Genomic DNA, 26,087 nt, shown 5'->3' on the forward strand with positions numbered 1-26,087 from the left:
TTGCTGCGTGCATGCTGGCTGAGGTGGCGGATGCAGCTTAGCTGGTACGCCATCTCTCCTTCAATATGGCACAGGATCAAGCACATACTTAACATTTTTCTTGATTATACCCAGTTCTTTCATGTACACCTGCACATAAGCTAGCCTCTACAGCTATACAAATGTTTATCTCATGGTATTTTACATGTTTGGCTCAGATGTTGCCCTTATGTATCCCTGTTTACACATAAGTTTAATTCACACAGTATCCTAAAAGTCCTATGGGGAAGCAAAGAATACCCATTTAACTTTTTATTGAATATAGAGCAAATCTGTAAAACTGCAAGCTAACCACAAAACAAACTTAAGAGCAAAAATAATGGCTGACGGCTTAAACTCATCTATAGTCAATGTGTACATTAATCATGGCTTCTATAAACATGTGGCAAAGATTTTTAGGACAGATTTTAGACTGTCTGTTCTTTCAGGCAAAATTTTAAAAAATATGCTTAAGTACTCTATCTCTAATCCATGTATTTGTGCCTACTGTTCTGAGACTGCTATTAAAAACAATACTATTTTTTTTAACTAGACAACATTGCAACTCAAAGACAAATAAAATTATCCTTGCCAAAGGTTTTTATTCTGAAATAATTAAAGCCACTTACTTTTACTTAGGGCAATCACCTGCATGTATACAGCAGTAAGAACAACATTTGGTTCCACTTCATAAATTACAGTTCTTTTGTTTACAGCCTTGAATCTGAATCCTCGGTCTAGAATATGACATTTTAGGCATCCAGCCTTCTTGGAAAAAGATTTTAAACCTTAAAAAGGCTCCTCATTCCCTCTGCTTGTAACAAGTATGGGCCACCTTGTTTTACTGGATCATCCAAATAGTGCTGCTTCAAGAGACTACAGTACTTTTCCACAGGATAAGTCTGCAATTTCTCCTCCCCTTAGAAATTAGTCACTAAATAACCTTTCTGGCATGTCACCCAGCCACAAACGGTGCATGCTACCACTATGTAATTCATTCACTGAACAATTTCTTTAATGTGTGTGTATAAAATATAAAGAAGAGACTAATGTTAAAGAATGAAGCAATACAGAGTCTTGCAAAGGAGTGAACCATAAATAAAACAGCAGGTAACCTTTACTAAGGGAAGAAGGCTTATTCTAAAAGAAAACAATATGAAATACACATATTAATTATTCAGTAAGAACTCAGTAAACTCAGCATTGCAGAAAACTTAGGAAAAACACAGAACACATTGATTTGAGCAACTTTTAAAGTATTCAGATTGGTAGAGACATTTAGTGGAGTGAAATGTGAAACTCTCCCTAAGATATAGCACCTGAGCAAAACAAGAGGCTGTCTACTAATTAACCAGTCACCTTAACAGCGTTACCAAGCTGAACTTTGGGCCCATCGTAAATCAATTTCATTGCTATCTCATCAGAACATTGCACAAGCAATTAAGATCACTTTTGAAAAAAGAGACAATTAAAAAAAAGCAACTGCCGATTATTTATTTAGGATGATTACAGGAAACGACCTTGCCTCCGAAGCCCACACCCAAAATATTCAATAAAGTTGGAAATACATTTTTAAAAATACAATACTCACTCAGGTCGGAGAGATGGAACTGAAATGACACAGGGAAAACACACAACATAAGCACTTTACAGCACTGCAGTTATCTGCTGGGAGTTTATTTTTAAAAAATGCTGCCTGTGTCATTATAGAGGGCATTTGTGGGCTAGATCCACAAAGGGATTTAGATGCTTAGCTGCCACTTTCGTTGCCCAAAGCCAAAATCTCAAATCCCTGCTCAACTGCCACCTAACCCTGTAGGTGCCTAAGTTTCCAGTGGTGAAATCCCCTAGCTGCCTGAATTTCTGCCAGTGGGAATGTGCACAGCTGCCTAAGCCCTGACACCAAGGCCCCTAAGCCTCAATGGAATTCACAAACTAGGTGTCCCCCTGCCTATCTTGCCTGTGGGCCCCAATCTGGTAGGAGCATGCCTACTGCATTGGGCCTTGGACAAAACACATCTGGAAGAGGACAAGAAGATAGTGGTGGTGCTGCCCCCTTTATAACTTTTGCCCTGTGGGTAGAGCACCCATGCAGGATGACCCAGGTTCAAATCACTCCTGTGCCTAATGTGGAGCAGGGATTTGAATCTAGGTCTCCTCTTCAAAGAGTGCCCCTAATCACTTGGCTGTGAGGAATCTCTCTCAATCTGTCCTGCTGAAGCTGTTCCACTTTGGTCATTGGAACAAGGACTGAAGCCTGTCTCTCTCACATGCTAGTTCAGTGTCCTAACCACAGGGCTATAGACTCTCTCTTGCTCTGGCCCAGTGGCTGTTAAGTATTCTACACAAAATGGAACATCTTCAGCAGGAGAGTGAAAGTGCCCCGCCCCAGAACACCCTTTAGCCCGGTAGTTAGGGCACTTACCTGAGAGGTGAGAGACCTGGGTTCAAAGCAGGCAGAATGGGAATTTAGAGAGGGTTCACAACTGTGATGCCTGAGCAGGAGACACCTCCCTCCAGCCCAGACTTAGGCACCTCAACTCCCTCTCGTTGGCTTTTCTTATTGGCTGGCTTAGGCATCTCCCCACTCAGCGTGCTGGCTTTTGTGGATCTCATTGTTAGGTGCCTAACTCTCCCCATACATTGCATAGGAGCCTGGGCACCGAACTTAGGGCTGTGGATTACATTAGGTTGCACGGCGCCTAAAGGAGCTGTCCATAAATGACATCACAGAGTTTTTGGCGATTTTCAAGACCCATACACCCCTTGTAATGCTTGGTAACAGTGAAACAAACACAAAATTAAGGACCCGCACATGCACCCCCTTAATATGTTACTTAATATACAGACAGCCCCAAACATTAGGCCTTGCAACACTGATTACAAGTCCCTTTTTCCGTGGTCCTAGCCCCATGGGTTTTTTCAGCTGGAGGAAAGGCATAAAGTGTTACTGATGAGAAAGGGAAAAAAGTGAGAGCTGTACTAGCATTGGGAAATTTGCTGGGTTAATCTCTACCCTCCCTTCCTTCAAGAGAACCAAACTCATACAATTTGAGTTGTACATATATGGGATTATATGACTGACATCTGCTCAATGTGCAGCGGCAGTCAAAAAAGCTAACAGAATGTTAGGAATCATTAGGAAAGGGATAGATAATAAGATAGAAAATATCATAATGCCTTTATAATAATCCACTGTACGCGCACATCTTGAATACAACATGCAGTTCTGGTGCCCCATGTCAAAAAAGATATATTAGAATTGGGAAAGGTACAGAGAAGGGCAACAAAAACTATTAGGGGTATAGAACAACTTCCATAAGATGACAGATTAAAAAGACTGGGACTTTTCAGCTTGGAAAAGCAACAACTAAGAGGGGTATGATAGAGATCTATAAAATCTTGACTAGTGTGGAGAAAGTGAATAAGGAAGTGTTATTTACTCTTTCACATAACACAAGAACTAGGGGTCACACAATGAAATTAATAGGCAGAGGCTTAAAGCAAACAAAAGAAAGTACTTCTTCACACAACACACAGTCACCCTGTGGATCTAGTTGCCAGGGAATGTTGTGAAGGTCAAAACTATAACAGAGTTCAAAAAAGATTTAGATAAGTTCACGGAGGATAGGTCTACCAATGGGCTATTAGCCAGGATGGGCAGGGATACAACACCATGCTCTGTGTGTCCCTAGCCTCTGTCTGCAAGAAGCTGTGAGTGGACAATGGGATGGATCACTCAAAGATTGCCTGTTCTGTTCATTCTCTCTGAAGCAGATGGCATTGGCCACTGTCGGAAGACAGGATACTGAAGTAGATGGACCTTTGGTGTGACTGTTCTTATTAGTCTGTGTATGTGTATTAGTGGGGGATGGGGGGTCATCCATGATGGGATGTGATTGGAATAATACTTTTCTATTCTATGGTGTTTTCCCCAAAGCACTTTGCAAAAATTAATTTAGCTTCACAACACTTCAACGAGAAAGGTATTATTACAATTGTTTCACAGATGGGAAAACTGAGGCACAAGGTGGTTAAGTGACTTGACTAAGGTCAGTGGTAAATCTAGGAACAGAGTCCAGAATTTCAGACTCAGTCTCATGCTCTAATCAATAGATATCATTTCTGTTTCAATAAGCAGATGGAAGAACTCTTTCACATTACAGACAACTTTGGCATGTTGTGACACAAGCACCATTTTTTTTTTTTTAAAATGTACTAAACATCACCACTGGTCTTGACTAGAATTTCACACAGTATACTCATATTTTTAAAAAATAATAGCTTGATTAAATATTTGCACTAGAAATATATTAATGGAATGTCATGGCATAAAAAGACCATTAAATCCATTTATTTGTATTTTTAATTTAATCAGTCAGGGTTTGTTGTTTCTTGTGGCTATAGGAAGCAAAACATTCTCTACCATTGAGGCATCTGGTTTATATTTTGCAGCTTTAGCTAGCCCATCAAGCACTCACTTTTCTTAAATGTGGATTTGGGTGCTTGATTTAGTTATAACTAAAGTCAGAACTGCTGACCAACTGGACCCCAAAAACACCAAAAGTGGAAACCAGACAAATTGTTTAATACATATTGATAACACAGGCACTTCCTAAAAAGTGCAGTGTACATTCTACCAATAGCCTTTTAAAAAAAGTTTAACAACCCTGCAGTGAGAAATCCCATTAATATTGTGTCTTACTGTAGTTGATCTGCAATGACTTACAAACTGGTAGGATGTACATAAGAACAGCCATATTGGGTCACACCAATGGTCCACTTAGCACAGTATCCTGTCCTCCGACAGGGAATAATGCCAGGTGCTTCAAAGGGAATAAACAGAATGGGCAGTCATTGAGTGATCCATCCCGTTGTTCACTCCCAGCTTCATTTTCCATAACTGGACTCTAGCATAATAAAGTATACCCCAGAACACCAGCTATACTGTAACTGGGTTCCTGCGCATCAGACACAACATACAATAAGCTTCAAGTATGTCTGATGCACAGGAAGGCTTTTATTACTTAAGGAATGAAGCCTCTTTTAATTTGAAAATATGTCATAGCCCAAATTTATAAATAATGCATGGACATGTCATTACCAAGACTGCAATTCAATCTCTGGGTTCTTATAATACATACAAACCACTCAAGCATCACTCTCCATTTTAATTACTTTATCAGAGCCCCTCAAGGCTTGTCTATCTTGCCGTGCCTTATCCTGCTTTTACTTGGAAGCTATTTACTTGTTTAGGATGTTCCGTATGAGGTTTCTTTTTCAGCTTGACACACAGTACAAAAAAGGGAATGATCCTGAGAGGTACCAAGCACCAGGCTTCATCAGGATCAGGCACAAAATTCTGGGCTATTTATTGCTCTAAAACCCATGTTAGTGAAAGGCTGAAGTCACCACTGGGCACTTAACTGCACCACTCTCCCTAATTTCCTCTAAAACACTAATAACTTCATTAGTCTCTTGGAGCTTTGCAGATATTTTCCCTTCCATTAATTTCTCTCTCTTTTGTATTAGTTGAAAAATGTTACAGACACAAGGGGAAAAAATATCATTTATAAAGGTTGGACAAGATTTTTTTTAAAGATCTATTTCAATGCATATGTATGACACAAGGATGTTTCCATTTTATCATCTGACCATTCTGACAATTATTCCTTTTCTCTTTTAAAATATTTTTATAGCTGGAAATACTTAAGTAGCTAGTCTCTTGTTTTTCATTTCTATAAATAACTGTTTCCTTGAAAAAAACACAGACAAGCTGACTTACGTACTAGACTGTTTATTACTAATTTAGGGCCTGAACCTGCACTCCAGGACAAACTTTGCCAGAGTATGGAGTCAAAGGGAGTTTTGCTTGAACATGACTAACTAATACAGTCCCACAAAACCCCAAAACTAAGGTAATTTGTCAGAGATGTTTTCACAGAAAAATACCAAGGAAAGTGTTGATTTCTGCTGTTTTTGCCACTGATGTCCTCAAGTGAATATCAAAAGCTCCAGCACATACTAGCTAGCATAGAGTCTAATCCTGATCCAAGAAATTAGAAGTTACAGGTGACAAATTCCTGTTATAACATCTAGATAAGGGGCTCTCAAGTTATGGGCTAAGGTCCACAAGGACTGCCAAGGGGGTCTGTAGCACCCATCTTTCTTGGCTTAGTGGAGCACTTGCAGCCTATAAGTAAGGCCATCCGCTCCTTGCTCTAAGAGGAGAGGAACTGATTTCCAGATCTGTACCCTTCCATTTCTCAGTAGAAGAGGGAAGAGAAGTGCTAATGGCCCATCCTGATACTCCATATCACTTTTTCTCCTTCCAGTGAAAAGCAGGGGACAGTGAAGGGTAAGCACAGGCAGCTGGTACTCATGTTTATATGCGGCTGGCAGAGTGGAACAAGCCAGCACCATCTTTATGCTACTGTGTCCTGTGAATTATTTCCCATACATTGTAACAAACTTTAAAAATAGTCTCACATTTTCTAAAGCAGCCCTCCAGCTAAACATCTATATTTATAGCCACTTAGATTTCTGTGGCAGCTCCAAAAATATCAAAAAATGGACCCGTCAGAATTCTTATTTGAGTTCTGATGGCAGGTCCAGATGGATGGGGAGGTAAGAGAATAGATTTAGCAGTACAAGGAGGCCTAGAGTTGTGACATTCACAGATGATTTAGCTTCTGCGCTCTTAGCGTACCTTCTGATTTGTATTACTTCTTAACAAGATCTTCACAGATTCCTAAGGCACTTGCTAAAGCAGAGTATGTCTGTGGTAAACACATGTGCTTTAAATTCCATCACCTTATATTCATTCCAAACATCCCATTTCTTTTTAAAAATCACTTAAATATCAACTAGTGTGAACCACCATAAAGAGCTCTATAGTACTTGTGCTTCAGTAGGAAGTAGAACGACTTCCTGTAGAAGAGATGGCTCTTACAAGGTTAGGCAAGCTGTGTCTGACCCACTAAACCCAGGCTCTTGAATACCAAGCCAGCATCATTTTTTTTGCAGAATATATTTTTTAAATGTTTTAATATTGTAGTTTAAATTGTGTGGTCGGTCATTTGGTGGTGGCAGCATTTCGGCAGAATCAAGAATTTCACATGATTAAACATTTATCAGAAATGAAATACAGGCAAGTATGGGTGGGTGAATCTTGTGGGGGATGAAGATTCTGCAAGCCTCTCCAATTATTTCTGGGGTCACAAAATTAGGGTCAATATAACAAGCCCTTTTCTGAAGCTGCATGAGCCAGGGACTATGGGATCGGCTATTATTTCAAGCTGCAATCCTCCCACTCTCCTGTAATTTAAACCTCACGTTTTCTCCCAGAGGTGATTCAATACAAATAAACATGTTTTTCTAGCTAAAAGGAAGTCATTGGTACACATACACATTATATATATATATATCCCCAAAAGCTAAGCTGGCACCAGTGGCTGTGCTAAACTATACACATCTACAATTGTGCTGATTTCATTGGCATTTTTCTCTTCTTCCCTACCTGTTACATCTCTATATACAGGGTTCTCACTCAATCTACTCTCTGCTCCATTTTCACCTTGTTTTCCATTTTCTTTTCCCTCTGCCCCAAGACTCAAACTGAGATGATATAACCAGAATGGGATACTCACAGCTTCTTCTGCCTTCCTTATTAGCTATCCCACCTCATTTTTGGAATCCCAAGCTTCCTCCTCTTTCCTAGACAAGGCCTTGACCCCATCATATACTAGCCCTGGGAGAGACAGCAAGGCAATAAGGGAAGAGGAAGGTCAGCAGCAGCACGCCGGGGTAGGGAGGGGGTCCTGTGGCTGGCATATCCTGGAACTCAAAGGTTGCAGGAGAGGCGGCATGAGGAAGGAGAACATAACACTTAAAGGGGTGACAATGGGACTAAGTGATCTAACCTAGCTATAGGAGAGAGACTAACAGGTTTAAGGCCTATGAACTCTTACCTTAGAACTATAGGGAAATGTTTTAAACCATTTACCTGGGATTGCAGTAGAAATCACCCAATGCCTGCTGGATCCTTGAAGAACCCTTTTGGAGAGTTGAACTTTTGTTGATGTGACCTAGGACTGCTAAAACAGGCACGTTTTGAAATTGCTCAATATTTTCTTGTTTTCAAGTTAAGTTTGTTTGGGTTATAGGAGCTACTGGAAAGCTCTGGAAAGCCAGCCTGGTAGTTCTGTGAAGAGCCCGGTAGTTTTCCATGACTGAGAAGTGTAAAACCTAGAGCTTGGGTCTGCTCTGCTTTCTGTCTGTTTGCTCTGTGTCTGTCCTTTTCATGTGTTTCCTTATTCTTCCAAGTCATGGGAGTAAACTGGTATCACGCCATGGTGCTTTTGGGATTTTCTCAGCACACCACAGCCAATCCTGGATTTGATTGCTGCCTTCTCATTTGATGCCAGCCCATTGGTTCCAGACACTGAAGCCTTGTCTTCTCTGGCAGCAGCGTGTAGGGAACATGTAGCCACACACCACAGTGAAAAGCAGGCTGTACCCAGACTGTGCTGTGTAGCTACAAACGGCAGCGAAAAGCTCGGGTGGGGGGGTAGCCTTTCCTCTGCTGCCTCCCCTTGCCAAAGCCCTTCCCTGCTGCCAGAGCTTCACACTGCAGTGGGGAAAGGGTTTGGCAGCAGAGAGGCAGCAGAACATTATGCTGATAAAAACAGCAGTGTAGATGGGGGAGGTATTGCTTGGGCATGTAGAGAGCTATGAAAAGTACATTCCCTAAAGTTCTGGTGTGTCTTTACTCCCCACAACAGTGCCTCACCATTTACAATGCTATTTATACCCATGCTAGGGGCATGCAGTGCATGTACTGTACATACCACTGTTAAGTGTAGACACAACCTGAGAGAGGGAGTAAATGTGCACTAGCTCAGTGCTTCTCAAAGCCGGTCCGCCGCTTGTTCAGGGAAAGCCCCTGGCGGTCCAGGCCGGTTTGTTTACCTGCGGCGTCTGCAGGTTCAGCCGATCGCGGCTCCTACTGGCCGCGGTTCACCATCCCAGGCCAATAGGGGCTGCAGGAAGCGGCGCGGGCCGAGGGATGTGCTAGCCGCTCTTCCCGCAGCCCTCATTGGCCTGGAGCGGCAAACCGCGGCCAGTGGGAGCCGCGATCGGCCGAACCTGCGGACGCGGCAGGTAAACACACCGGCCTGGACCACCAGGCGCTTTCCCTGAACAAGCGGTGGACCGGCTTTGAGAAGCACTGCACTAGCTGGACTTTACCTTGATCCACCTTCCAACCTGGCCTAAGGTCTCTGCTTGCCCAAGTAAAGAACTATACCTCTCTTCTGTAGCTGACAACCACCATCACCCTGACACCAGCAGACCAGAAAAGAAACACCTATTTTCCTATTTCCCTTCTCCTGTCTTCTCTGTTTGTCTGCTTGTGTTGGACTTGCCAAAACTCCCAAGACTGTAAATAAACTGAGAAAGTTTTGATTGTTACAATACTGGTATCATTTCCATCATTAAGGAAAAACAACTGTTTCAGTAACATGCAATTTTTACTGCAGGGTTAGTAATTAAAGCAGGAGGGAAATGTCACATGTGGTTATCGGAAAGCTAAAGAAACCTAAAATACAGCAGCAGCTATGGGGTGCAAAGTAACATTTAAATAATCCATAAACCATGATAGCAGGGAAGAAAGAATGAAAAGAAAGGCAGTGTGGGGGTGGGAAGTAGAGAAGTGAGGCTGGGAGACTATGGAAGGAAAAGAGAAAGAAACATTGTAGGTAATCTGTGAGAGAGACTGGAGGTGAGAGACAGGAAGAGAAAGAGAGAATCTGGGGGTAAAGAGAGCCTAATGGGTGAGTCAGGAAAGGGTTAACAGATTGTGAGGACAGAGGTACAAAAATAAGATTAGGTCTTGGAGAGAGAAAGGGTAAGAGTCAGAGGAAGAGAAGAGAACGAAGTATGAGAGAGAGATTCTGGGCGGAAAAAACAAAGTCAGAAGGTTACAATGACAAAATGAAATGCGAGACTGGAGAAACTGGAGGGTGAGAAGCAAGAATGCACAGAAATGTTCTTGAAAGCTAGGAGATTTTGGTTTATTGACTGCAATCACAATGAATTATATTGTACCTACCCAGCAGAAAATAATGGGCAAGTGGAAGGAGAGGAAGAGAGAAAGAATGTGTCCAATTTAAGCCAGTGTGTTTAACCCAGCCTATGGAGGTAAGAGAAATGCATTTTAGTCAAATTACAGCTGGGAGTGGGGCAGATGGGCAAATTCCTCAGGCTCTTCCTGGCCTGAGAGAGTGAGGGTGTGGGGATCAGGGACACACCCAACACTCCCTGCTGCAGCTTGAGCAATGCTCTAGCCCTCCTCTGTCGTTTCATACTTCTGTAAATCAGAACAACAGTGTTGGAGTTGCACTTTCAAAGCTACAAATGGCCTCTACACTAGGCATAACGAGCTTGTCCAGTTCTATTGGTGAGAAAGTTTAAGGGGGAAAGTGACATGCTCCCCTCGTGAAACGACAGAGAACAGTGATGTTCTACAAGTTGCATTTCAGTGCAGTAGCCCAGAGACTTTACATTACTTTACATCTGGGTGCAGTGGGAATGGTTCCCAACTGGAAATGCTGAAACAGATGTTCCAACATGTGTACAAGCACTTGTGGTTAAGTGAATATGCAACTGCTAATCCAACTCTGATTATTCATGGAGAACTTCAAAAGGTTCCAAGGTTATACAATGGCCGGATAAGCTCTAACAAGCCTTTTGTGTGTGTGAGGAGTGGCAAATCCCCATCTTTTGCACAAATGGTTTGTCCCATGCCATTCCCAAAATACAATCCAATTCGAGACCACACATACATATGATCGCTGTCCCATGGGCACCTGTGACAACTTGTCCTTGTCCATCGTCCCACCCAATTGTCTCTCCCACTCCTGTAGACCAGACTCCTGGGAATACAATTGTTTCCTCAGGGTAAAACAGGAATCCAATCTACAGATGAGGGAATTGCAGCTGAGTTGCAGGAGCATTTAAAGCAATGCATAACAATATAATGATGCTAATACATTTCATTTCTTACCTAAATTGAGTTCAGCTTGGAAGATATATTGGTCCAGATTCAGGTAGAAATGAGGGCTCTAAATTTGCACTAGGCTGTTCATATTTTCCCTGAACCATTTGCACATCCTTAGCAGTCAGTTAATGTAGATTTGTTTTCAATGAAATAGCTTCCTTGGTATGCTTGTGGAGTACTATATAAGGGAGGAGAGAGGAATGAGGATGAATTCTTCTGTCACTTTTAGCATCCATCTAAGACACTCCAGTAGAAGCTTTGGGTCCAGCCATGCTTAAGACAAATGGAACACCATGTTCCAAAGACACTGATGCACGTGTGAGATCCAGAACGTTCTGCATCAACATAACCACACACAAGCATGCCAGAAACCAAAGCCTGCCTGTGTGGGGTTTCTCTCTCTCACCACCAACCTTCATTTTGCCACATCTCCCTGGTACCAGACTGCATAATTCTACCCCGATCACAAAAGCAAACATCCAGATCAGCCAGCGTAGCATGAGTTCATTTCTGAGTATTTATGGGCATGTTTCATGGAGCTGTTTTCTTTTTTCACAAATAAACAGAATGTGAAAGTAAAAAACAACCCTCATTTTAAATTACCAAATTTAACAGAAGGAAGTTAACAAAGCTCTCATTTTCTTCCTTAGTGCACTTTCCAGACAAAATAGCTTGGATGATAGCGAGTGCATTTCAGCCAAGCTATGTCAGGGTGTCATTGTGAATGAAAAAAACACAAACACATTGAAACATAACACATTTCTATTCTAAAAAGGCTGGTTTTACATAATTATATCATTGGTTTGCCAATATCCACATTTAACTCAGCAGCATACTATGGCCCACCCTAACCAAAAGCTATTATTCTCTTTGGAATGAACATATAAAAGCTGTACTGATTTTTCTAGAATTAAGGTAGGAGCCCTTGAAATGGCTGGGGATTAGTGTTACACTCAAATAGCTTTGTTTGTTTGTTTGGTTTACTTTTGTACTGCTGCTTTTAGATAGGATTTTAAGTACATAAACAAAAGTTGCCTGCTTTATGCAGATGTAACAAGCATTTCCTTCCCTTTCCCCTTAAGAGATCAAATGCATTGTCAAGATAGTGCATACAGTCGCCATCAGCCTTGAAAGCCAAATCCTTAAAACCAGTCTTGATTCCAGCACTTCCTTGGGGCACTGCCTAACTGATGGATTCATCCATTTTTTTTCCCAAAAAAGGAATAGTTTCAAGCATATATAGCTCTGGTACAGATCAGCATTTTTATTTGGTTTAAATATGCTGTATATCAGATTTCTACTCTTTAAAAAAAGAAGTCCTGTAAGTAGTTGATCTCATAAATCAAAATAAATGCATGGCTTCTTGACTCTCTGATCTACTATTCAGCTTTTATTTTTGTTCCATATTTGTTGCTTTTGCTACTGTGCCAAAGCCAAATAGAATTGAACAACTTCTTATGATTAAACAAGAATAAGGAAAAACAACCTTTAGTCTCATCTGGAATTATCAAATGACTGAGTCAAAACATGTTTTCTATTACAGGAATATGGAATAGGTTAGGTTACAATATATATAGGATACAATATAGTGTGTCGTTTAAATCCTACGCATATTTACACCTGTAACCCACAGTTACCACTAGATAAGGAGGAAAACATTATGTCACAAGTTTTGCACCCAGCACTATCTTCAGTCCTCATCTGTAGGAAGGAAAGGTCAGTGGATGAGTATAACAATGGATCCACTAACCCCTTTTCTCATCCCACACAACAGTTCATAGGGAGCCCCCATGCAGCTGGGCTTTGTGGCATATGTTACTGTGAACCTGCTGCAGAACTAGTTTGCTTTGTTGTGGGCTGAATCTTGCACACCTATAGAGGAGGCCAGCAAGTATTTGCATTAACTAGGGTTACCATATTTCAACAATCAAAAAAGAGGACGGGAGGAGCCCTGCCCTAGCCCCGCCCCTGTCCTGCCCTAGCCCCGCCCCTGCCCCTTCCACTCCCTCCCACTTCCTGCCCCCTCAGAACCCCCAACCCTCCCCCCCACGCCTTGTCCCCTGACTGCCCCCTCCTGGGACCCCTGCTCCTAACTGCCCTCCAGAACCCCACCCCCTACCTAAGCCTCCCTGTGCCTTGTCCCCTGACTGCCCCCTCCTGAGACCCCCCCCACCTGTACTCTGACTGTCCAAAACCTTACACCCCCAACCCCCAGACAGCCCCCCCCTGAACTCCTGACCCATCCAACCCTGCCCCCTGTCTCTTGACTACCCCCCCCCCCAGAACCTCCCTGCCGCTTCTCTGACCCCCGGCCCCCTTACCGTGCTGCAGAGCAGCGCGCTCAGCAGCGGGGGAGGGGAGCAGGGTCGGAGCTCCGGCGATCTGTAAATGCAGGGCGGGGGGAGGGAGGGAGTTCTCAAGTTGCAGGGGAGAGAAGGGGGGAAGTGGAGGAAGGGCTCTGGCTGCCGGAGCCCATGCAAGTGGCACCATCCGGCCGGCTGCCCTGTAAGCCCCACACGCTCTGCATGGGGGGCGGGGGAAGTCCGGACATTGACAAATTCCCCCCGGACGCTATTTTTAACTGAAAAAAGCCGGACATGTCTGGGGGAATCCGGACGAATGGTAACCCTACTTAACACCTCTTTTACCACATTAATATAATTGCTATCACGGTCTCAAGAGTAATTGTTCTGTTATGTGAACATCAATTTTCTTTCAACTTTACTTCCTTCTGTTCAACATTTGACAAATGCAAAGACAATCTAGCAATCAGTGTACCAGGACAGACAAGTAATATAACACTGCTCTAAAGCCAAAATGCTTCTGAAATAAATGTAGTCAAACGTTACTAATTCTGGGTCACTGAGAACGAAAATGATGCTTAAAATTGTTGATTGGCTCTAGTTTTCAAGATATGCTATTGGGTCAGTATATACGACCCTTGACTTGGGAATGGCGGAGGATAAGTGAGTTATAAAGGGAAGGGATCTCAATTTAAACCAGAAATGACTAAAATCCATCTTTGATTGGATCTATGAATAAATCTATGACTGGGTTTGGACAGGACTTGCTTTTTAGGCAAAACAATGAATGATGCAATCTGAAGCTGGTATTGCGTCATACATGATATGAATTGCATCATGTTATTCCTAGAAGTCATGGATGATGCAATCATAACGAAGCTTACATCACTCTGCTGAACAAATTGCCCTATATCAGCTCTAGAAATCATACAGTGTCGTGCTCTCTTATTTGTCAGTGTTTGATTTTGCAAAGGGACACATTTCTGTTTAGCCAAAGTGAGCAGAGATGCCTCGTACTTGTGTGAACAGTGCAGATAACTTCTGCTATGTTTGTGGTGAAGTGACTTTTGCATCACAAAAGCGCAGTATAACCACTATGGTTAAGAAAGCCTATCACCTTTATTTTGGCTGCAAAATTGGAGATCAGGACAAGAGGTGGGCCCCACACATATGCTGCAACACTTGTGCAACAAATCTTTGCCAGTGGTTGAACAGGAAAAGGCAATCTATGCCTTTTGCAGTGCCAATGATTTGGAGAGAGCCAACAGATCATACCAGCAATTGTTACTTCTGCATTGTGCCTCCAGTTGGGAAAGGTGTGTCAAAGAAGAAAAAGTGGACTGTGCATTATCCAAATATTCCATCAGCTATATGCCCAGTACCCCACAGAGAAGGACTGCCGGTTCCTGATGCACCAGAATCATTCTCACTTGAGTCAGATGAGGAAGAGGAAGAAACTTCTGGTCCTGAACCATCAATGTCACAGGACCCACATTTTCTCCCATCCTCCTCCTCTGAACCACACCTCATAACACAAGGTGAACTGAATGACCTTGTCAGGGATTTGGAACTACCCAAGAGTAAGGCAGAGCTGTTGGGCTCCAGACTACAACAGTGGAATCTCCTGGCAGGTGATGTTAGGGTTTCCATGTTCTGTGACCGTCAAAAGGATCTTGTCCCTTCTTCTTCATGGAAGGTGATCTTGTAGCCTGCAACAACATTGATGGTGTGATGGCAGCCCTCAATATCGTTCACGATCCAGATGAGTGGAGACTGTTCATTGATTCATCGAAGATGAGTCTTAAAGCTGTTTTACTGCATAATGGCAATGTTTTGCCATCAATTCCAGTTGGTCATGCAGTCCATATGAAGGAAACCTATGACAACATGAAACAACTTTTGAGGTGCATAAACTATGACCAACATCAGTGGCAGCTTTGTGGCGATTTGAAGGTTGTTGCTCTCTTGCTTGGTCTGCAGCCTGGATACACAAAGTACTGCTGTTTTCTCTGCGAATGGGATAGTCGTGCAAGAGATTCCCTCTACATCAAGAAAGATTGGCCACTCCGACAGTCATTGGAGCCTGGGAGGAAAAGTGTTCAGCATCCACCACTTGTTGAATCAAGGAAGATTTTGTTACCACCCTTACACATCAAGCTGGGTCTGATGAAGAACTTTGTCAAGGCCATTGACAAAACACAAGCAGCTTTCAAGTACCTCCATGGAAAATTTCCAAGGTTAAGTGAAGCTAAGATAAAAGAAGGTGTCTTTGTTGGTCCTCAGATTCGTGAACTTCTTCGAGATGATGCATTTGACCATGCACTGCGTGGCAAGGAAAAGACAGCATGGAAAGCCTTCCAGTTAGTGGCAATAAGTTTTCTCGGAAACAACAAGGCAGACAACTACAGGTTGTTGGTGGAAAACCTCCTCAAGGCATACAAAAGCCTTGGTTGCAACATGTCACTAAAGATACATTTTTTGCACTCTCATCTAGATTTTTTTCCACCGAACTGCGGAGCAGTGAGCGACGAGCACGGCGTGCGATTTCACCAGGACATTGCAACAATGGAGAAACGCTATCAGGGCAAATGGAGCCCATCAATGCTTGCAGACTATTGCTGGACAGTGACAAGAGATGCTCCCTTTAATGAATACAAGAGACAAGCCAAGAAGCGCCGAGTAGACACTGAATAGGACTAAACTATGTACAGAATAGTTTTTTGCCTTTTGTTTCATAATAAATTTTATTTAGATAACCCTTTTGCTGATTTTTAAAGTGTTATATAAACAGGACAGGTGAAATATTATCATGTAAAGCAACCATAAACACATGAAAAGACCTAGGTTTACAATTTATGATTAAAACTCTACTATCTACACAATATACATAGACATAAAATGTAAAAACTTAAATATCTTAGAAACAGTAGCCAATCAGTTGTTTTAATTGTCATATTTGAATTCAGCACATCAAAATACATAATAAATAGCACATTTTATCTCTGAAGCAGACGACTTCTCAAAAATTGTAGACCAGTGTAATGAGACGTGGGGGGTCTCAGGTCTCAACTAACTTGTTGAGAGTCTTACGCATTGTTAGAGTTACCTGTAAATACAGGGAAACCTGAAGAAAGGGCCACCTGTAACCTGCAATCACTTTGAAGGCTGAACAAAAATGTATTTGAAACCTTGGGGATACTTTAGTTAGAGACCAACTCTTCCAGGCCACACAATTTTGGTAGTTCATTGAGTGGTGACTTAAGAGAAATTTCATTGTATACAAAATGAGCTGTTGTAACTGGTCTAAGGAGCGAGCCACTTTTGACAAAAAAACTACTTGGGAAGTTTGATTCCCATAGTTCCTTCCTGGAAGAATCTTAATGCCACTGTCTGAAACCATGTTGTGTAAACAGTCTAGACCACAGGATCCAATCAGANAGAGGGAGAGAGTTTAGCCATATTCAATATGTATCTGTGGGCATAATCTCAGTTGCACAGTTCTATATTTTAATGTGAACAATACAAATTTTAGCCACTGTTTTTACAGAGAGCCAACATTTGTATTTGAAACAACTTTATTAGATAGTAAATATCTGACACAGGGCCAAAGAAGTAATCCAGATTGCTGATATTTTGATTTTATGTACACATTAGCAAAACATGTCTGAATACCAGTCCAGCACACAACACTCAAAAAAGTTACATTTAGCCCCCCTTTCAAGTGGGACAATAACAATTTAGGCCTAATGATGTAATGTCAATGCATTATTATTACAATGGTTAATATTACTATAGGCACCGAAAATGTGCCCTGCCCTAGGATATTAATGATATATTTCAGATACATCCGGTTACTGCTCCATAGAAGTCAATAGTATTTCAGGATTCTCAGCATCTTGCAGGAGACACATAGCAATTTATCAGATCGGCCCCTACATGAGCTGCTACCACTCTATATACAGATTTTTAGCATGCAGTGAGGCGAGTAATCAGATAATTGGATTTTCTGACCCATCAGAGAGATTGTTTTATGATGTTTTAAAATTCAATTATTTAAATAAAATAATTATAGGAGAGGTGGTTGAAAATACCACAGGAAACTGAACGACTGCCACAATTGTACTGAAACAACAATGCCCTATACCATTACAACTGCAAAAGTGCTTAAATATAATCAAACCAAAAAAGCAAAGATCTGTGGCAGATGCAAAAGAAATTGTGAAATCAAGAACCAGATGCACAATTATAAACTAATATTTTTACAGGAGTGCCTCAGAACATTTGACATCTGCTTTGGAGCATGTGTAAGTTACTAAAAACCAAGCAGCACACTTGTTAGTAACTGTATCCTTCTTGAAGGCTTAATATGACTTTATTATTTCCTATATATTATATTTAAACAAAAAAGAAAACAAAGGGAATAAATTTCAGAAGCTTTCTTGGCAAATTCAAAGGCAAAGATATCACCTTTACAAAGGTTACTACATTTATGGTATTTTTAATAGACACACAAAAATTGATGCGCTTTTCAAAACTGCAAAGCATTTATTAGTATGTTGAGTCTGAGATGGCCATTTATGAAGCACATCAGGAGACAGGGAGCTCAACTGGAAAGTTTTTGAAAAAGGGGTTGCGAGTTGCACTACTAATAGAGTAAAGTTAAACCATGCTCTGCTCTGTTGAAAAGAAGAAAGAGTTTGGTGCATTCTGAGACAAATTACTAAAACATTGTGCTGTGATTTCAGTTCTTTATTGTGAATGAATGAGGGATCAGAGAGCTGTTAGAGTAAATAGTGACAAGGAATGAAGTAATAGATCAATAAATGAGTTAGCAGCATGGATCAGTGTCATCCGCTTGCAGCAAGTATGTATTCACACTATATACGTTAATGTAAACATTTCACATAGAAAACAGGAGATAAAATAAAAATGAATATAAATCAACTCTGGCACTTACCCTTATATCTCCATTTACAGTTCTGGATGTATGATTAAATGCATGAGCAGGATCTTTGTTGTAAACTTTAAGGAAAGATCTGTCCTGAATGTTCCTGGAATCAAAAACATCAACAAGGATAGTAGATGAAAGGAGTTTTATTTTAGACATTTCCTTTGCTTGCCCTAAGGATTCAGGCAACAGACAACCACCATCACGATCTTGCTGCAACTGACCAATAAAAAACCCTACTGCTATAAAATAGACAAACAAATAACAAAACCTACTTCAGTTCTCTTTCCCCTGGAAAGTATCGTTCTTTCAGTACAGGTCCACACCCATAAAAATCAGGTGGTACTGAGTTTCTTTCAAGATCCCCAGCACAGAGTGAAAACACTTTGTAAGATAATAAAGCTCCAATATTTACAATGCACCCAAAAGGGTTTAAGTTAATATTTAAATGCTTTATTGTGTACTCTATACAAACACGTGAATTTCTGCTATTCTAATGAGCACAAATCAAAAGAAAAATACTCTTTTGAAATTATTCTTGAGGCAAGTGTAACTTACGATAGTTTGTTCACAAAACTGAAAACATTCCATAGAGATTAAGAACTCATCAGCAGAATGTAAAAACAAACTTTCAAGCCTCCAGTATTTCATACAGCTTTTTTTTTAAATCAAAAAGCACAGCTTTGATAAAAGAAACTACAGAATTTTGATGCAAATTGTTAGAAGAAAACACCAAAAGATTTTTAAGATTAGCACAAAGAGCCTTGTCATTCATGAGTCTTTTTATAAACTGACTCATTCAGACAACAATCAGATGACAGATGTTTTACATTAGTCTCAAAACCTACCTTACAATAATTTCATAGATTAGAAATTTGCACTGAGTCCTGCTGATTTCTTGTTCTGTACTAATCAGCAACAATCTAATTAACGGCAACAATCTAAACACACTAATGTCCTTTCAAAACTGTGATTCCTTTCAGTTCACACTAGTGATTTCAAGAGAATTTGCACAAAAGACTGAATTTCTTTCTCCAGGTACAGCAACAAGTTTAGTGGACTGATCTCACTCATTAGGATTATCATTTTAAAAAAAATGAAGTGATGTATTCTTGGGCTGGTCTAATTTCTTTCTTTTAAAGTCATATTACAGTCAGCGATTGCTTTGAATCTATAACTAGTCAGAACTTGCACTGCTGCTGTAGACTTCAAGTAGTCTATTAAAAAACCACATAGCTTAACAGACAGATCAGTCCCATCTGTTTAAGAAATGTATGGTTAATGAGAAGTTTAGAGTTGATGAGAGTTAACTACATGTAGAATGCACAAGAAATACCTATCCTGTAGCAAATTTAGGTTCTTAGTTTATTTATGGCAGCAAAAACTCTTTTCTGTCTTACAAATATGGAATTTAAGATAATATCAATATCTAAAAGAGGTGATGGGTCTACGTTTAGTTAGTGAATAATTCGGGAACAATGTTTACTGTCTGTAAAATTAAATAATATTCAGTGCCAACAGTACAGATGTTACATATAAGGTAAGGACAAAATTCTGCTCAGCGATCTGCATGAAGAATCTAAACTACAGAATTCTGCTCTCCATATTGACACAGAATGATTCTTTGTTAATGTATTTTTCAATGCAAGGAAAGTTCTCTCATTTTTCAGTTCACTCGTAGCTCACAAATGATGATGCCATAAACAGAGGCAAGGTGGGCGAGGTAATAACTTTAATTGGACCAAACTTAATCTACTCTTTTTTCTATCTCTAAAATGATGGTTGAGAGAGTTTACTCAACTAATGTCAAGTTTGGTTTAAAAATAATCTCCATAGCTATCTTATAGAAATATGACAGCTTGAAGTAAAGTAGTGTTTTAAGGCAACATAGTAAAATACAGGGCATTTGATCTCTGAAGTGAATTGTATTTCGCACCATATCTCCATTCCATTCCACCTCAAACTTTTCTGATAACAGGTATACATTTGTGTATTTTTTTATTTGCACATCTGTTTTACATTCACTATTTGACAGAGTTAGAACTGAACACTTTTCCTTCAGTTCCTCTTTCTCTTCTGCTTCGCTCTTGTGATTTTGTGTCTGTTCTGATATTTATCATATACTACCTTACGAACATTCTGGTATAAATATATGCCATATATCCCTGAACTATTTTTCACATCATAACAAATCTGTGGCCAGCCACATGGTTGTAACTGCTGTGCACGTAGGCCACTGGGAACTTCTTGGTGGTTATGGGTTAACATTCCAATCCTTCTGCTCCAAAAGCACAAATACCAATTGGTGTCAGAAGTTCAGGGCTTAAGAAACATGGTTGAGCAGCTCTGATCCCATCCAGCAGAGGACATGCACATACACACACACAAACCAGATCTTTACAGTATTCTAGTATGCAGTATTGGCTGAGTTCAGAAGTATTTTTAATTATTATTATTAATTATTTGTATTAATGTAGCACCTAGGACCAGTGGCAGGTATCCAGTTGCCCAGTCCTGATGGAAGCTAGAGCAGCAGTGGGTACACTCCAGCCTCTGCCACTGGTGTAATGGATTGTATGCTGGTGGTAGATGATAAATAGTGGAGCTCTGCTCCATGACACTCCCTCCCTCCATGACACTCCCTCCAGCCCCAAAATACCCATGACACTTTCCCCCACCCACTTTACATCAGACTTTCTGACAGTAGAGACAGGGATCTGTTTTAAGGCCATTTTGTGAATTATTTTATGTTTAAAATTTCAAATATACATGTTTTAGTAAAAACACAATAAAATATTAATTGTAAAAGCTAACCAAACTTATCTGTATTGCATGAATATTTAAATAAAGTATATCATACATATACGGCTTGTGCAACAGATGTGGTACATATAGCTTAAGGCATGTGTCAAACTGTGAAAACGCCAAATTACTCAGACACCACTGAATTTGCTTCAATGTGTCAGACCTGATATTTGTTAGATATTTATCAGCTTAACTCTTTTTCACGCTATTGATGCACTGTTTACCTACCTTACATCATTTAGTTCATAGTATATGTTTCTGCTCTCGTCCTTGATGTAAATGGCAACGCTGGGAGACTCCAGCATTTTCATTGTCAGTTGCTGGGGGAAGGCACTTACGAAGAGGGCACGAATCGTGTCTGTGCTTGTAATTTCATTCGGCATCCTTAACTGTTTTGTTTCATCACCATATTGAAGATATAAAACTCCTAAAAGCAAAATACAATTGAAGATTTTTTTTAAAAAATGCATGGAATAAACCTAGACTCCAAAGTCCACATGGAACACACATCAAATATTTAATTCTATACTAGAATAAGCACAGCTAGTTGCCTCACACACACCATACCTTTTCACTACAATACTGGAATGAAGAATAAAAACTGTCTCATGGATATTGATTATTTGTTTCTATACCCCAGAGTTTTCCCAGAGCAACATGTTATTGCAGGGAATCTATTTTTACTGTTCTTTAGTTAGATCAAAAGTTTACATTAAAAGAGCTAATTTAAAAATAATACTAAAATGAACCCATACTACAAGGAAGGTGCAAGTAAATCATGGGAAATTTTTTGTCAGCCGAGGGAAAAATTAATCCTTGTATCACTTAGGTTCTTTTAAGCATAAACTTTTTGCTTTAACTTCACACTTACTCAACATGGGTTTGATTTTCAGACCAGCTCCCCATTTTTGCAAGCATAATTTTGTGCCCACAATTGATTTATCAGCAATTTATTTATTTATAAAATTGTAGGTGAAATTCATAGTAGGAACAAAGCTGAAGTCACTAAAAAGCAGATCTAGCCTGAATATCAGACACTTTAATTTCTAGTGTTTCTGTGTAAAATGGTTTGCAACCTTAATAGTAATCTCCAATACATCATGGTATAGTATAATAGAGGGGGGCGGAAAGAAAGAATCTGAGTCACATATAGATAGATTTATAGATTTTCAAGCCAAAAAGGATCATTCCGATAATCTAGTTTGGCTATTTGTATAGCACTGACCAACAAACCTCCCCCAGCAATTTCTGCATTAAGCCTATAACTTTTGGTTGAGCTTCAGTACATCTTTTAGAAAGGTATCTAGTCTTGATTTAAACACTTCAAGTGATGGTAGGTAGGTAAATTGTTCCAACAGTTATTTACCATCATTGTTAACATTTTGCACTTTATTTCTAGTCTCAGTTTGTCTTGCTTCAGCTTCCAACTAGTGGATTTTGTTATGTCTTTTTCTGCTAGATTAAAGAACCATCTATTATCAGAAATCTCTTTCCTTATGTACGTACTTGGGGACCATGATCAAGTCACCTCTTAAACTTATCCTGGATAAACTAAATAGATTGAGCTTCTTAAGTATCAGAGGGGTAGCCGTGTTAGTCTGAATCTGTAAAAAGCAACAGAGGGTCCTGTGGCACCTTTAAGACTAACAGAAGTATTGGGAGCATAAGCTTTCATGGGTAAGAACCTCACTTCTTCAGATGCAAGTCTGTTAGTCTTAAAGGTGCCACAGGACCCTCAGAGCTTCTTAAGTCTCTCAGTACTAGGCATGGTTTCCAGACCTATTTTTCTTCTAGTCAAAAGTAATTGTCAGTATTTTGCACTTATATGCTGCAGTGCCTTTCATCAAAGGATCTCAAAACAAACAGACTTTAATTAATTACTGGTATGTCCAACAATATTCCCCTGAGGTAGGCAAGTATTATATTATATTCATTTTACAGATGGACAAATGGAAACACAGAGGGCGTCCTCCCCTTATGGATTCTCTCATTTTCTCCCACTGGACCTTGCTCACTAGGGGTGAGATTCTCACTCCAACACCATCCCCTTTCTGATAGAGGGCATAAAAATCTTTGAATCTGGCCAGGGGAGAATTCCCCCAGTGTAGGAACTGAGGAAGACAGCCACAGACTATCCTGCAAGACCTGGCATCTGAGCCATGGGAAGGACATGTTGGGGGTGGTGCCACAGCCTGCCTATAGGCATCTGAGGACAGGCTGACATGATGTTAGAGAGCCCTGAGGGGCTACCTAAGTTACACCAGTGGCCTCTTCAGCCCCCAGAGAAGCTCTGAATCAGGAAGGCACAAAGGTACTTGAAGAGAAGAGAATGACAGATCTGCTCAAGTGTGACTATGTTGCTCTTTCTTGGTTAGTCCTCAGAGGATATAAACCACAATATTAGCAACTCATTTTCTTCTTTAAGTCAGCTGTTTTTTTGGTAAGGGAACAGAAATGCCTAAACATTATCCTTACTGATGATCATGCAGTCTCTGGGGCTACAGCACAAATTACAAAACCCATTTAGATAGTGATATATTGGTTTAAAGTCAAAATTGGTTATACCACCAATGATGGGGTGGTGGAAGGGTTTTATTTTGTATATTCATGAGCTATCACCAGTGACTAAAAGTTTGTGCTAAAGTCCTGGGACATGAAGCCATTTACTGAAAAATATAGAAGACATATTAATCTAAGATGAGTTTTCTTTATCCTCAGCTCTTAGTATTTTTCTCACTATGTTGCCCATAATTGCTGTAAATGAATGAATGCACATTTTGGCAGGTGTTCCTACAATCAGTGAGCAGATAATTGTACCTAGAGCAAGAGAAGGCAGAACATGTTAATTTTTATGCATACTAATCAGACTCCTCAACACCAGCTAACCTTTATTTAATATTAGGCTGCTTTTAAAATGACACTGTCAATACCTTTTCTATAGTATTATGAATGGATGATATTGTTATAAGCTGGGTTAAACCTTGTTATGGGTTGAATTACAGCCTCATTGAAAATGAGGTGTGAACACGTCCTTCAATTAAGATAGGTGTAAGACACAGTTAAGGGGCCATACCTAAAACATTGACATAATCTAGTCTGCCCAGTAACTAGCAACACATGGGTGGATGGTTCCATTGGGCATTGTTCTGATCAGATGTGCTTGTGGCATAGGTGCTGGAAGTAGGGGAGCGGGGGTGGGGTGGAAGAAGGTGCTGCAGCATCCCCTGGCTTGAAGTGGTTTCCATCATATACAAGGTTTACAGTTTGATTCAATGGCTCTCAGCATCCCCAGTATACAAATTGTTCCAGCGCCACTGGCGTGTGGGGAAAAAGTCTAGCTGGAGCGGACAGACAAGAAACAGAGAAGCTCAAAAGCAACAAGAAAGCCAAGCAATAGCATGTAAGCACAGCATGCCCCTGAAAAAAGCCTAGAAAAAGGTTCTGGGTCAGGGTTGCTGGCTAAGGGAAGATTGTGCCTGTAAACTAAGAAACGACTCCTTTTGTTTCTGGTTCCACTGTGTTTGGAGAAGCAGGACATTGTACATTCCTTGTAAATGAATAAGATTGCATCCAAGAAAATACCAGACTCCATCATCAGTTTCTACTTCCAGCTGAAACATCTCCAGGGTTCTGAAATTGACTAGCTGCTCAGGTCAAAAAGGGGTAACAATATCATCCTGTGTCATTAAGGTTGCACTCAGATTCCATCGCATACTCTATTTTTAACCTTTTACTTTGGCAGGCAAAATTGGATTGACCCCAAAATTGCCAGATTTACTCCAAAGATTTAGGAGAATTTTTCTGAAAGTTTATTTTTTTTAAAATGGCCTATATCTCAAAAACTGTTAAGTGAATTTTCTTTACTCTGAATTGAAATTATGATTTTTTTTGTTAAACATCCTTGAGAACTCATGTAGTAGATATATTTGAAGAAAATAAGCTGTAATTAATCAACTTTTTAATAACTATATGTAACCCCCATATTCACTGTTCTTAAGCAAACAAAAAGTTTTTGCATGTGATTATTTTCAGAGTATACGAGAATTTTTCTTTGAAGGTCTTGTTCAAAATATTTTTCAGTTGACAAAAGAAGCTTAAAATGACACTTTAAAAGTGATATATTGATGCCATTTTTAAAAAAACTCAGTAAACAGACAAAAAATTCTGTTAACTTTAAACTAAGTTTGCTACTATGTATGAATATCAAGAAATGTTAGTTTAAAACAAAACAAAAAAACCCTTTAGGGGTTAAAGGGTTTGGAACATTCCCAAACAGCCTTAACTCTGCCCTTCCTCATGCACCCTCAACCTATACATCAGAAACTCACAGTTGTTTTAATATAGATTTTCCAAATAAACTTGTATCTAATCTGGAATGATTGTGCCTTAAACTTATTAGCATGGGAAAGAACATTTTCAAAGGCATTATGGTAAATTCTCCTTCTCCTATTCTCCCTTATATTACATACTTTTTTAAAGCCCCTGCCTTTTCCAGTGAGTTGCCTGATCCATGTCATAATATAGCAGTACTTTAGGGTGTTTCCTGTTTGAGAAAAGTAGCTGTTCATTCCGAAAAATCTTGTTTCAGCATGATAGAAGAAAAAGGAACTTTCAGATCCATTATTTTAAATCATCCACCTTGTTCCACACACGTATCTCGTCAGGCTGAAACTGGGACAACTGGCAACATCCTAATGCCCAGCTTGAGGGAAGCAGCTCCACCCCTAGAGTCATTTCTTATTGTCAACTAATACATTACTCACATTAAAACTACAGCAAGAGGAAATAGTGTCTATTTGCAGCTGGTGCAGCTCTCATTAGAACAACAGCATGGCTGCCAGCAAAGCTGATGGAAAGAGAGCCAAAGGAAATGAATACTAACGTTTTCATGCATCCTAATGTTCCTCCTGCACTTACTCTTCTGTCACAACAGATTCGCCAGGAAGATTAAGAT

At 40.2% G+C, this 26,087-nt stretch overlaps 1 protein-coding gene across 20 annotated transcripts in view; it reads right to left on the minus strand.

Annotated features, from left to right (window-relative positions):
- KIAA1217 (KIAA1217 ortholog) overlaps positions 1-26,087 on the minus strand; it is a 518,496-nt gene that overhangs the window by 76,160 nt on the left and 416,249 nt on the right. For 19 of the 20 annotated variants that reach the window (XR_004644414.1, XR_004644413.1, XM_034760248.1 and 16 more), the window contains 2 exons: positions 21,362-21,560; positions 18,338-18,431 (listed from right to left, as the gene is read on the minus strand). Coding sequence is in view for 17 of the 20 variants with exons in the window: in XM_034760248.1 (XP_034616139.1) it covers positions 18,338-18,431; positions 21,362-21,560 (293 nt within the window). In the remaining 3 variants the exon portion in view is untranslated. Of the gene's footprint in view, positions 1-647; positions 887-18,337; positions 18,432-21,361; positions 21,561-26,087 lie in introns of those variants that run through there. The other variant, XM_034760255.1, reaches the window with a different exon arrangement.

The sequence above is a fragment of the Trachemys scripta genome, chromosome 2 (assembly GCF_013100865.1).
Source record: "Trachemys scripta elegans isolate TJP31775 chromosome 2, CAS_Tse_1.0, whole genome shotgun sequence".
NCBI classification, from domain to species: Eukaryota; Metazoa; Chordata; order Testudines; family Emydidae; genus Trachemys; species Trachemys scripta.